Below are 13,082 nucleotides of genomic sequence, written 5' to 3'. Positions count from 1 at the left end.
TCTTCCGTATTTTTGTTCTGAAGATTCCACCTCTGACTAGCACATTATTTTTTGTTCGATTAATCGATTGTTTAGGATGGGTTCCAGGTCAGTACAATGGTTTCTACTTCATTTATTGTACACCATTCAAGATGTCCTTAACCCTCGAGCGATCGCGCTGTTGTATTTTGTTCAACATGTTGAAAAGATTTCGCTTTTTGTACTCAGCATTACCGTGGCGGCCAACCGCGCGAGCTACGGAGGGCTAAAAAAAATATATTTTTTTTTTGTTTATAATTGTGTTATAATAACCCAAGTTCATAGGAAGATGTCTGCACTTGGGCATTACTTGTACAAAAGTTGTAGGTGATTCTGTCACATTCGCCCGAAAACCATTCGCCCGAATCACAAACGCCCGAATGACAAACGCCCGAATTCCAATCGCCCGAATAGACCATTCGCCCGAAAAACCATTCGCCCGAAAGTCATCCGCCGAATTCATGCAATTTATTTGAACAAGTTTTTTTCCTAGTTTGCCATGATGAAAGTTCAAGGACAGACGCATGGTGTACTTAGTATTCGACCAATCGCAAGAACAGCTGGACTAACCCCAATAATAATAATTTTAGCTTAGTTTGAAAGAACGGGCTATGTTTTGAAGAAGGCCTAATTTCTTGTGAAAATATTACATAATATGTCATTTATTGTTAAAGCATTGTTGATCGAGAGGATGGCACCAAAACTTCAGCACATAGCACAATACTTTTAAGTTAATACCCAAGTAACAATCAGCATGCCTTGAAGGTTTATTCATGTTTTATCCTGCTTTTATACGAGCATGTCAAAAAGCTAGTTCTTCTAAATTAGTTTTATGTGGTAGTTTTTTACTTTGAACCTTTTGCGTTCCATAAAACTATCATATAACTTCTGCTATAAACATCTTCAGTTAAACACCTGCAAGTAGACATTAATTGGTTTTATCACTTACTATATACCATTTTAATAAAACTTGCATTTGCGGTTGTTGTCGGAGAGATTTTTTTTTGTAAACAAATACACAAAACTGTGAGGCAAAAGACAACAAAAGATTTCGTGGCCGTAACATAAACCAAAAAAATGCTGTGATAAAACTGCTAGTTCTATCATGAGCTCAGTTATGACTACCTCAGGAGGGTCAGCCCTATTGGAGGAATCATCAGGAACACAGAGTTTTATCAGAAAAATATGCCGCCTAGCCGGGATAATTTATGTAAATACAGAAAAATTATTACTCAATTTTATGATTTCACGTACAGCTTAAGATCAAATCAAACCATACAACATGTTTCCGTCATTTTATTTTGTTAGAAAAATTACATAATGTCTTTTAAACTCCGCTGTGTTGAAAAAAGCTTTTTTGCACCCAATTCCACCGAGTAAATTAAATGCATTCAACTACCAAATTATGCATAGTTTGTGTGGCGCACTTAGTTTTTGTTATTATCACAGTCACATTCACCACAAATTTTCCGTGGCATGTCTCCTGACACGTATTAAATAGGAAAACAAATCTGAATTCCATATCTGCATCTTTCCAATTGATGGCTGGATAAACAACGAAGCATAATTTATTCTGACGATCGAACATTAAGAGTGAAAAATAATCAAAACAATTATTTGACAAGTCAGAAGATGGTTTTATTTAGAAGATTGATAAAACTAACAAATACAACCCGAAATCCTAAGCCGGTTTGCATACGCAGTCCTGTAGACCCTAATAAGACTGGGCCAACTAGCCAGAACGTGGACTTATTGAGGCATACAAGAACTCGAGAGCGTTTTCAAGTCGGCATCAATGGTTTCATGTTTAAGATTTTTGAATCGCTAAAAAACTTTGATAAAATTAAAATTGTTACTTGGGTAGTATTCACGATTGATCTACTCGGAATAACTACGTATCGTTAAAATGAACAATAGTGTGAGCTAACGGATGCAGAAAAAACACCAAAATCGCGAGAATGCAGCATTCTTATTTGAATAAGCTGTTCTTTTGAAACCATGTTTCGAATCCAGAAATTATCTCTCTCTCTCTTCTTGGCGTAACGTCCTCCTGGGACAAAGCCTGCTTCTCAGCTTAGTGTTCTATGAGCACTTCCACAGTTATTAACTGAGAGCTTCCTCTGCAAATGAACAATTTGCATGTGTATATCGTGTGGCAGGCACGAAGATACTCTATGCCCAAGGAAGTCAAGGAAATTTCCTTTACGAAAAGATCCTGGACCGACCGGGAATCGAACCCGTCACCCTCAGCATAGTCATGCTGAATACCCGTGCGTTTACCGCCTCGGCTATATGGGCCCTGAATCCAGAAATTGTAAACATTAAAACGTCAAGGTTCCCCATAAAATAACAAATTAAAAGAACAGCCCATGATTGAAAGAAGGGCAAATTTATGGTAAAAAATGACATCAAATTGAATTTAATTTCCTTGAAGGTAGAACTAGAAAGAAAAGCCTATTAACAAACGAAGGGATAATTCCAATGAATGTTTTCAAAGCTGTGTTGCTGAAAATGTTTTTAACAGCATAAGTCTTATATCAGACTGTGTTCAAAGAAAGCAATATGCGTGTACGACGCCTATAGTGATTTCAGAAAAATATTTCCAAGATTATTATGGTTTTCGGGCGAATGGTCTTTCGGGTGAATGGTCTTTTCGGGCGAATGGTCTTTTCGGGCGAATGGTCTATTCGGGCGAATGGCTTTCGGGCGTTTGTTACATTTGGGCGTTTGGCATTCGGGCATTTGGAATTCGAGCAAATGGTTTTCGGGCGAATGTGACAGAACCGTTGTAGGTAGTCTATGTCCTCTTCCATACTAGTTGCAATACTTGGCCGGATCAACACCAGTGTGTTTTCCCTCAGCACCGCTTCAAAATCATATTTTATTGTATGAAACGCACAATTTAATCACTCATCCGGAACAAATCGCCGTAGTTTCAAGTTTGCTCAATCATCATCGTGGTCGGATTGAACCAGACCAGCCAAACGAGAAAATCGATATCTTTAAAGTTCTGCCTGACTGTATCCCCGATGGCAACCAGCCAGCGGCTGGATTGGGTGACAGTGCTGATGCGTCGGTTGTTTTTTTTTTGTCACCAACCTGTTTCACACTTGAAGTTCACCGTTCCGTTGCCTACCTTATTGGTAATTTTAGTGCTATTTTTTGAAAACTGATACCCACCGTTCCTGAACTTGATGTCCGATGAAATTAATTTTCTCATTTTTTCTCCGATTTATTTCCAGGCAGAAGTAAGTGCACAACAATCCCACACAAGAAGTTTGTCGAATGCTGTTTCGTATGAGTAAGTTGATTTTGTTTGCGTTGATTTTCCGCATTGAAGATTGAGAGTTAGGGTGTCCTATAACTTGAGCTGTTTTTGATGACCAATTCAATTGAGAAGCGAAGGGATGAGAGAATGTGACGAATGCTGCTATAGGAGACCTCTGCATCTCCGCAACCACCACGGAAAGGGTGTGAAAATGAACACGCAAATCTGTCAGCATTCCCAGAAGTATGAAGACATCTGTCGTTTTCAATCAAAAACCCATCGATTGGTCGCCTCGGGTGAACTGAACACCGATTTCAAGCGTAACACCTACTGATCCCACATTTGCGGTTTCATCCCTGCCGACAACAACAAGGTGCGATCGATTACTTCAAAGACACGTGCTGTCTTACTGCTGTTGTTGCGTCGCTATAGATGCTGAGGCTGAGGACATCGATCGAAATCAATTAAATCATTAACACGTTCGTTGATGGGTCTGTTTTCCGCGTCGTTCGGTGCGTAATCGATATCTTTTTGTCCAAATCCGTCTGACACTTTGGTTATGAGCAGTTTGGAGTATGTACGTCGGTGAATTAGGTCACCGGCGAGGGCAAACAGATTTTATGTAACACCACCGCACAGTGGCTGATTTCGTCATTTTAGCGCGCTTAATTAATAACTTTTTTACTATGAAGTTTAGCGTCATGGTGTCTTTGGGAAAGTTTTTCACTATAATAGGAGCTTCTTTTGAGCTTCTGTGAAAAATGATCAATCCCCCTAAAAGTGAGATAGAAAATTTAATTTTTGAATTTTTCAGGATACGAGGTTGGTGTCTTCGCAAAAGTTGTAGAAAATATTGTTTGGAGCAACTTTGCCGAAAACACCAAGTTTGTAACTCGGTTACTTTTCAAGATACGTTACGTTTTCTTTCATCAGCCCCTTGAAAAAGGTTTTTGCGCAATAACTTTCTAAATATTAATTCTACATTTTTCTCATGTTGTACAAAGTTATAGATAATGGTAAAACACACAACTTTGCCGAACATAAGATCCCGCTAATTCCAAAATTAAAATAGTTATAACGGCTTTCATAGTTTTTTGGGCCATATTTCAAGCATGTATAACTTAGCTATAGGCAATTATATGCAAATTTCTTTTTACGCATGTGAAAGTACATGTGATTGCCTCTCTTAGGAAGCCAAAATCATCTAACTGTAAGAAACTGTAAGATGGTTTTTGTATAGAAACCTACATCCATTTATGATACTCTTATATGGGATTTATATATATTTTCAACATATTTATTTGACAGTTCATGTCAGCTTGCATCTTTATTGTTATTGTTAGTGTGTTAATATAAAGAAAAGTTTGTGGTGTATTCTGGATCATTCATGAAATACGTTACATAAAAACTTACCATCTACTTCTTTTGTCGTACTAACTCAAGTGCTCCACGTAGTCCACGAAAACAGCGAATGAAACCCATTTCTTTGAAAAATCCAAACATGCGCCGTGACATACTCTTTGAACGCTCTCACTAGTACATATTTACACATGTCTACATGGGTTATAGTAAAATATAAATCTTATTGCACTTCAAAGAAAGCTGCTGTTACATTGTGATTCGACGAAAGCAGTTTCACTTTATGCGTTTTTTCGTGAACTACGTGGAGTATTGTGAGTTAGTAAGAAAATAGAAGTAGATGGTGAGTTTTTATGTAACGTACTTCATGAATGATCCTGAATACACCACAAACCTTTCTGTATATTAACACACACTTACAATAACAATAAAGATGCAAGCTGACATGAACTGTCAAATAAATATGTTGAAAATACATATAAATCCCATATAGGAGTAACATAAATGGATGTAAGTTTCTATACAAAAACCATCTTACAGTCTCTTACAGTTTGATGATTTTGGCTTCCTAAGAGAGGCAATTACATGTATTTTTACATGCATAAAAGGAAACTTGCATATAATTGCCTATAGCTAAGTTATATATGCTTGAAATATGGCCCAAAAAACTATAAAAACCGTTATAACTATTTAAATTTTGGAATTAGCGGGATGTCATGTTCGGCAAACTTTTGTGTTTTACCATTATCTATAACTTTGTAGAACATGAGAAAAATGTAGAATCAATATTTAGAAAGTTATTGCGCAAAGACCTTTTTCAAGGGGCTGATGAAAGAAAACGTAACGTATCTTGAAAAGTAACGGAGTTACAAACTTGATGTTTTCGGCAAAGTTGCTCCAAACAATATTTTCTACAACTTTTGCGAAGACACCAACCTCGTATCTTGAAAAATTCAAAAATTTAATTTTCTATCTCACTTTTAGGGGGGTTGATCATTTTCCACAGAAACTCAAAAGAAGCTCCTTATTATAGTGAAAAACTTTCCCGAAGACACCATGACTCTAAACTTCATAGTAAAAAAGTTATTAATTAAGCGCGCTAAAATGACGAAATCAGCCACTGTGCACCGTGCAGCCTAACTTCAGTTGGTCGGTAATGGATTGTGACAAGCGATCAATACCTCGCTACAGTCTACAGTCGGTGTGTCGGAGCAAGTCGGAGCGCGCACGGAAATTGATATTAATTATCGTTAATTTTAAACCTCACCCTTTGTGTGGTTGGACTTTGTGTTGGTTTTTGCATGTAACTAATGGTAGTTTCTCGGTCGGTCAGTCGGTCGGTTGGGTCAGTTGAGACGTCCGTGTGGTGATATTTTTCTTACCTTGTAACAAATGGCTAATTCGTGGCAATTTGTGTGTTCAGCCGGCCGGTTGAGTTCCGCCTGGGCGTGTTAATTCGGTGCGAACACGGTTTGGGTTTTAAAATACGGTTTAGTTGTAGGTCGAGAATGTGAATCAAATATATTTATTTCTTTTTTGGTTCAGCTTCGTTAAATGTCTTCATAAAGACTTACCTTATCTGTTTGTTCGAGTTAAACGTTCAGTTCCAATGTTATCTATTTCACTGATAATGATAATTGACATCGCTTCAGTTCAACCTAGTTTGGCAGAGGGTCCAGCACTTTTTGCTACAGCGACGCCTTTTGAAATTTTTACAAACGTCGCAGCGCACCAACAACTTTCACCAAAAAAATTCAATTATTTTCACACTTTTAAAATTTTCAAAACTTCAAATACAAACAGTAAAAAAAAACTTTCAATGTCATGTTTTCTTATAATTAAAAAAAAAAATAGGTTGTTAAAATGCATTAAAAAATGTTCAAAGATTCAATTGACATAACTTTACAATTAAACTGAATTTCTGGCGGATTGCAATGCAAAACTTTTAAAGTTGATAAATAAAATAAGTAGTTTACCAAATTTTAAGAAAAAATAGATATAAAAATGGATTATTAAGAAACTATCAGAATGGCTGACAGTGGCGGTGAGGAGTTATTCTTTGTATTCGGTTTACAATTCAAAAAGGGGAGTTTTCAGAATCATGCACGATATTGACACATAAATAGCCGCAGACTTTACGAAAACGAGATTAACTGGCCTAGGACTTAAAATCTCAATGAAAGACTCGATTTCTGCCCGGCACTTTCATCAGTTGCTCTTTCCCCCTGAGAATAGCTGACACTGACCCTCTTCTGAGCCCATGGCTCAAATGGTCCCGGATACATGGCCATCGGCGAACAGCACCACATAATGAACCCCCAATCGGACTGGAAACAGGAACAACCAACAGCGTCACATCAACATCCTTGTGCTCATCATTCTATAGGATAGAAAGTGAAAGCAGCGCAACGGCAACGATATAGAATTTGAATAGAATACATTTAGGCGCTGTACAAAGGTAAGTACAGCTTCCAATTGGAATCGCTCACGCAGTGCTCTAGTGGACAAAAGAGCTGTAAATTAGGTCAACTTATTGAAGAATAAAAAAAAAAGACAAGAAAAAGGGAAATAGAGTTAACGTTTGAGACAGGATGAACAACGTGAAATTGATAGTTTTTATAATGGAAAGATCTTCAAAGACGTTCTTTGCAATCATTATTTTGAATTAACAAGCTATTGATAAAATCAAAAGCTAAATTCAAATTCAAAAACATTATAGTAGTTTGAAAGTTTCATGAAATTCGGAAAAAAATCGATGACTTTGGAATATTTACTTGGTAATTGAAAACTTGGAATGGGGGAAGCCCCTTGAGTGACTTTCTTTCGAAGTCTTCCTCAAAAGGGCAAGACTTTGGTAAAGAGTACAAAAAAGGCTGTGAGGCGATACTAGCTTTACTAAGCAAAATAAGAAAGATGTTCCGTCTTTAATAACAAGAATTTGTTCTTTGTGTTTTGGCTCAAGAGCCTGCTGTTCTTGCATGACTTCCAAGAGAATTCCCATCCCAGCAAGAATTTCTAAAGGAATTTTGGAAGCAGTGATTTTTGTATATCAGTACCAAGAGAAAATAATGGAAAAACTCAAAGAGGAACACTCGAGAAATGCATTGATGCAGCCCTATATGGAAATCTATTAGAGGAGTCCTAGAAAAATCTTTAGATGAATTCCTATATGAGTATTCCTGGAAAAATAATTGAAGGCATTCACTGAAAAATATATAAAAAACATATCGATAGATCCCTGAAAAAATCTTAGGAGGAATTCCTCAAAAACAAACATAGAAATATCTGTAGGTTAACTTATGGATTAATCTATGAGGAATTCTTGGAGAAATATCTACAGAAGTATCTAAAGAAATCTCTGGATACATCCCTAGAGGAGTTCCTGTAGAGTTTACTGGATGAAGCCCTACAGGAATACCATCAAAAATTTCTGGAAAAATCTCAGCAGGATTTCTTGAAAGCATTCCTAGAGAAATCCCTAGAGACTGGAATTCATGTTAACATTTCTGGAAAACACCCTGCAAGAGTATCTGCAAGAATTTCTGAAAAAAATCCCAGCAGGAGTTCCTGAAAGAATCCCAGAAACAAAAAAAAAAAAAAACTGAAGAAATTACAGGAGTAATGCCTGGAAAAATCTGAAGGGGTTGTCATTGAAATCCCCGGAGAAATTTCCCATGGAAATCTTGGAGAAACACCAGCAGAAATATTTTGAAAGAAAAACGAAGCAGAAACTCCTGAAGAAATCCCGATCAAAGACAGATAACAAAGTTTTTTTTTTCTTTATTAGAGAGACTTTCAGCCCTTGGCTGGTTCGTCTCTGATATTTTATTCAATATACGTTACATACAAATTATTCACTTCTTTCTGTTCGCCTTACTTCTAGTTACCATTGGTAAATTGACAACCGAATTATCCAAAATTTCTTCGATCTCCTCCAAACTTTCATGAGACTCTTCATTCTGGGAGCACTGGTTCTTTATCTTACGTTTTGGTGTATTTTCCTTTCTGTCCGCTGACAGCCGTCGCTTGTGAGCTGTATGTGTTTCGGCAAGCTCACTATCAGTAGTTTCAGCTTCGCTATTGTTTGAGCTCTGATCACCGTCGTCACGTTCTGGTTGCAGATGGGTTTTCTTCTTTTCATCTCGCGCTGAGTGTTTTAGGTGTACAACGTTGTTTTGATTTTGGACTCGTGTTGGCTGCGGAGTATCCAGCGGTGGGAAATCAGTTGTGGTAAATAGTGCAGTGGTTGCCAAGGTGTTTGCTGAAGCTTGTGGTGCTACATTCTTGTTGTTGTGTGGATGGGCCTTCTTGGTCTTGGGCTGATTTTGATATGTGATCAGTGTGGTGTCACCGTCAATGGTGACATACGAAGGAATTGGCTGACTGAGCTGAATCCTTACTACTCTAACTCCGTTGAGAAGCCCAGGGAAATAGTGTTTCCACCTTTCCCTGCTGATGGATATAATGGTTCCAAACTGCTGCAAGTGCTCGGCTATTACGGCCGACGGTGTTTTGGGCGGCAAGTCATGGACTCGTATATTGATTGCACCATCTTCCACATACACAGGTACTTTGTACACACTTTCGCTACATTTTACAATGTGCTGCAAGTGGTGGGCATTTTGGTACCGTTTGGCTGTGTCCATGTCGATCATCTCCACATAGACACAATTTTTCACATTGTGGAATTGGATGTTTGTCACATGTTCAATGTCTAGGTTTAGCTCTTCACAAATGAATTTGTGAATAACCGAGAACTCGAGGTGTTTGGGTAAAACACTAAAATCAACTACCAAAGTGTTCTCCCTTTTGGCACCCATGTTGTCGCGAAGTATTTAGATAGCAGCAAAGGAAAGCACGTCCGAATCGTACAAGCTGTAGCTGTCAACTGAGATAACAAAGTGATATCACTTTGATAAAAAAAACTGTGTTATCGGTGTTATCATTTTGTTATAATTGTTATCATCTTTTCCAATTGATGATAACCAGATGATAACACATTTAGTTATTGATAATTCTCTTGGCGGATCGACTGAGAAGTTTACTGCAGGAATTAAACGGCTACGCAGTCTTCAATACGGAAAACGAAGTTTATTGTTTGCCCGACGTTTCGACACTGGGGTTTTGTGTCATCTTCAGGGGTAACTAATTGTAACCATAAACGAACAATTAGTTACCCCTGAAGATGACACAAAACCCCAGTGTCGAAACGTCGGGCAAACAATAAACTTCGTTTTCCGTATTGAAGACTGCGTAGCCGTTTAATTCCTGCAGTTATCGATAATTATGGTCTATGGTCTATGGTCTATTGGTTATCACTAACACAAAAATACTCAATGATAACAAATTGTGTTATCACCTTCCAAGCGCATATATCAAAGCATTCCCAAAACTGAGAGTCTGATGGACCTCGAATCTTAAAATAGATCCTACTTTCAACCACCGATGCGACGGGAGTACGAAAGCGTAGCCTTCAACTATAGTCTCCCTCTCACTAATTGCCGTTGGTATAGAGCAGTGGTGCTCAGGTTGAAGTATACCGCTGGTCAAATTAGGGTTTTGCATCTGAGCCGCGGGCCGCAGAATAAAATTCATCATTTGAATAGAAATAAAGCTGAATTTATATGTCATTTTAAGAGTTCTAACTTTTCTACTGCGGACATTTTACTACTAGAACACCATAGATTCTTTAGATAATCTCAACAAGTATCTCTTGCACTTTAATATTTTTGCCTCAAAGATCTTAGTTTGACTATTGAAAACGTATAGTTCATCAAGAACTCTGTCCAATTATGGGTTGTCATGAAGTCTGATTTGATTCATTTGAAGTACCGAATCATTTTCTACTTGGCTACATTATCTACCAAACATATCAGGCCAAACATTTCAATAGGTCTTATCTGCATTTGAGAGGCTCTCTTTGTTCACTTTCTCTTTCAATTATTGCAATGTAATGGTTCAGTTTTCAAGTATTTTTGCAGTACAAATCAAAAGACGATTGTTTTAACCATCGTTCAATGCAAGGAGACAATCACAATACAAATAAACAGCTGAGATATTAACGAAAGAGAGAGACGCCAGAGAGAGCATCTCTTCTGCAGATAGGACCTTTAGTCATGTTTGGCCTGATATTTGAACTGTTGTATCAGACTACAAAAGAAACTTTTAAACAGTGCTAGTTTTGTATAACAAAATTCATAAAAATATTAGTTTAAACTTATCACTTCCCACTAATTGTAGGATTTTTTGACCAATCAAATTGATTACTTTATGTAATGATAAACAAAATATTGTATAACACAATTAATTATTAACTAGAATTCAATGATAACTAAACTACTTATCATTTTTGTATTCGAGGAGTAAATTTGAGTTACCATTTTTGTTATTTTGGCTCTTAATTCAACCTGAATGATAACAAACTCAATTATCAAACGAATGATAACCAGGAAACAGAACCATTTGTTATCCGCCTTTGCTCGGGACCGCAGCAAAAAATTTTGTAGGAATTCCACCACGAATTTCTCAACGGTTTCCTATGGATAAATCCCTGGACGAATCCTGAGAGAAGTTCCTGAAGCAATCCAAGTAGGAAATCTACAGCACAAATCTCATCATAAACTCCTGGAGCAATTCTAACATATATACCTAAAGGAATCCCAAAGATGCCAGGAAGAAGAAGCTAACTTGTGAACCTATATTAGTATATTTTATATGACGCTCAAAAACATCGACTAAATTAATATTGATTATTATAAAATGACTCAGCTGAGTGAAACACAATTTTATTTTTCTAGGTACAAGAAACTGACAAAATCGGGTCACCACTGTATTCTTCTACAAAGAAATATTTGAACCATCTTAATTTTGATTGGTGTCGTAATGATTCAAACATTAGCCAGTTTGTAAACTTCATGCTTAACAAATTACAATTACATGAATCTGTTAATTCTGGAAGGTGTAATGTGATGATCTGACGTACGATTGTTACGAAATTTTGAGAAAAGTTTGAAAAATGTTTGTTAGATGTAGAGAACTGCCGTGTGCAGCATAATTCTCCCATGTTCTATGGGAATCCCCATTAACATGCGACAATTATGCTGCACACGGAAGAGAATACACTAGATAAAACGGATGTAAATGTTGATTTGTTTCTGTTACACTCGAACAATCACTAAATGTTGCAATCATATCTGATAACACTGATTAATGTATCGATTTGTAAGACAACTCTGTTTAACACGGAAATATAAATTTCCAACTAGAAATACTGCCATACCAATGATGCAAAGGTCTGTTGATTCGATCGTTTGCTAGATAGGCGTCTATCTTCAGAGAGAAGGAAAACAACAACGAAACATATCACGATTTGCCTGAGCTGGATCATGTGGGATGTGATGTGCTCCGTAGGCATATCGGCATCATGCCATATACGATCTACCCCAAGCTGTGTTGCAAGTACTTAATTCATTACAACAATCGACACTAGCCCTCTGAAGGTGTGATATGCTTTTCCTGTTTGATAAACATCTCTGTCTGGTTGTCTCTCAGTGTCATGCATACATGTATTTAAACAAATCGTTAAACAAGTTTGATTCAATGAGAAGAGATAACAATTTTCCATTTGTTTCAATTGCTTTGCGGCTGATTAATGGCGTAAGTCTGCAGTCTAAGAATAATTAAGAAATACATTTCACATTTTAGTGCTCGTTAAGCGTCGGAATAACGGCTAAGGAATTCTTCATCAACACAATTGCTTCCCCATGGATAGGTCTCCAACACAAGAGTAAACCCTCACGAGAAGCATCCTTTCTCAATTGCCATTTGTGGCAACTTTCAAGAGCAATTAAAGGAAAGCCCCAAAAAATCCTTCTTTTCGGGTCGTCTCAACGTTCTCTGGGTTCTCATTTCCAACATTGCAGCTAATTTCAATTTTACAAATAGCCTCCACCTCCTGAGGAAAATTTTCGGAATTTTCATGGTCCCTGGAGAAAGGCTACACCTCACCTACGCACACCAGACTCAACGGAATTAGGCAGGATGACTCTTTCATTCTCTCCAGTCAGTATGGAGGGTCATCATACGACCGGTGTATCTTTCGCTTTCACGCTGGGAAAATTGTATCGTCACCTTCGACTCTTGGAAGCAACAGTCACAGTAAAGGACGTGTCTCGCCTTTCTCAAGCCAGGGTTATTTAGTCATTCAACGCTCATTTTAATTTTCCAATTTGTGGCTCCGGAACGAACCAGCTCTATGAGCATGGCAAGATGTTTGACTTGCGTCAATTAATTCCCGATGGTGTCAAGACGAGACTGAGAACCTTCGGAGTTGGGTTCCGTTTTTCGCGAGGAATCGGTAATGAAGAAAATGGATGATGATGGTGATTTTCTTCAGTTGAAACCATTTGGCACCGAAATGGTGCTTGCCTGCTCAAGA

At 37.6% G+C, this 13,082-nt stretch overlaps 1 protein-coding gene across 1 annotated transcript in view; it reads left to right on the top strand.

Annotated features, from left to right (window-relative positions):
• The window catches only part of LOC134287582 (homeobox protein invected-like), a 240,281-nt gene extending 236,890 nt beyond the window's left edge, over positions 1-3,391 (top strand). The window contains exon 2 of the mRNA XM_062849652.1: positions 3,261-3,391. Coding sequence (XP_062705636.1) covers positions 3,261-3,319 — 59 coding nt within the window. The 3' untranslated portion in view covers positions 3,320-3,391. The remainder of the gene's footprint in view (positions 1-3,260) is intronic.
• Positions 3,392-13,082: the final 9,691 nt, after the last annotated feature.

Source organism: Aedes albopictus, chromosome 2 (genome assembly GCF_035046485.1).
Source record: "Aedes albopictus strain Foshan chromosome 2, AalbF5, whole genome shotgun sequence".
NCBI lineage: Eukaryota > Metazoa > Arthropoda > Insecta > Diptera > Culicidae > Aedes > Aedes albopictus.
The sequence above is the reverse complement of the archived record's forward strand: the minus strand, read 5'-3'. Positions and strand labels throughout refer to the sequence as shown.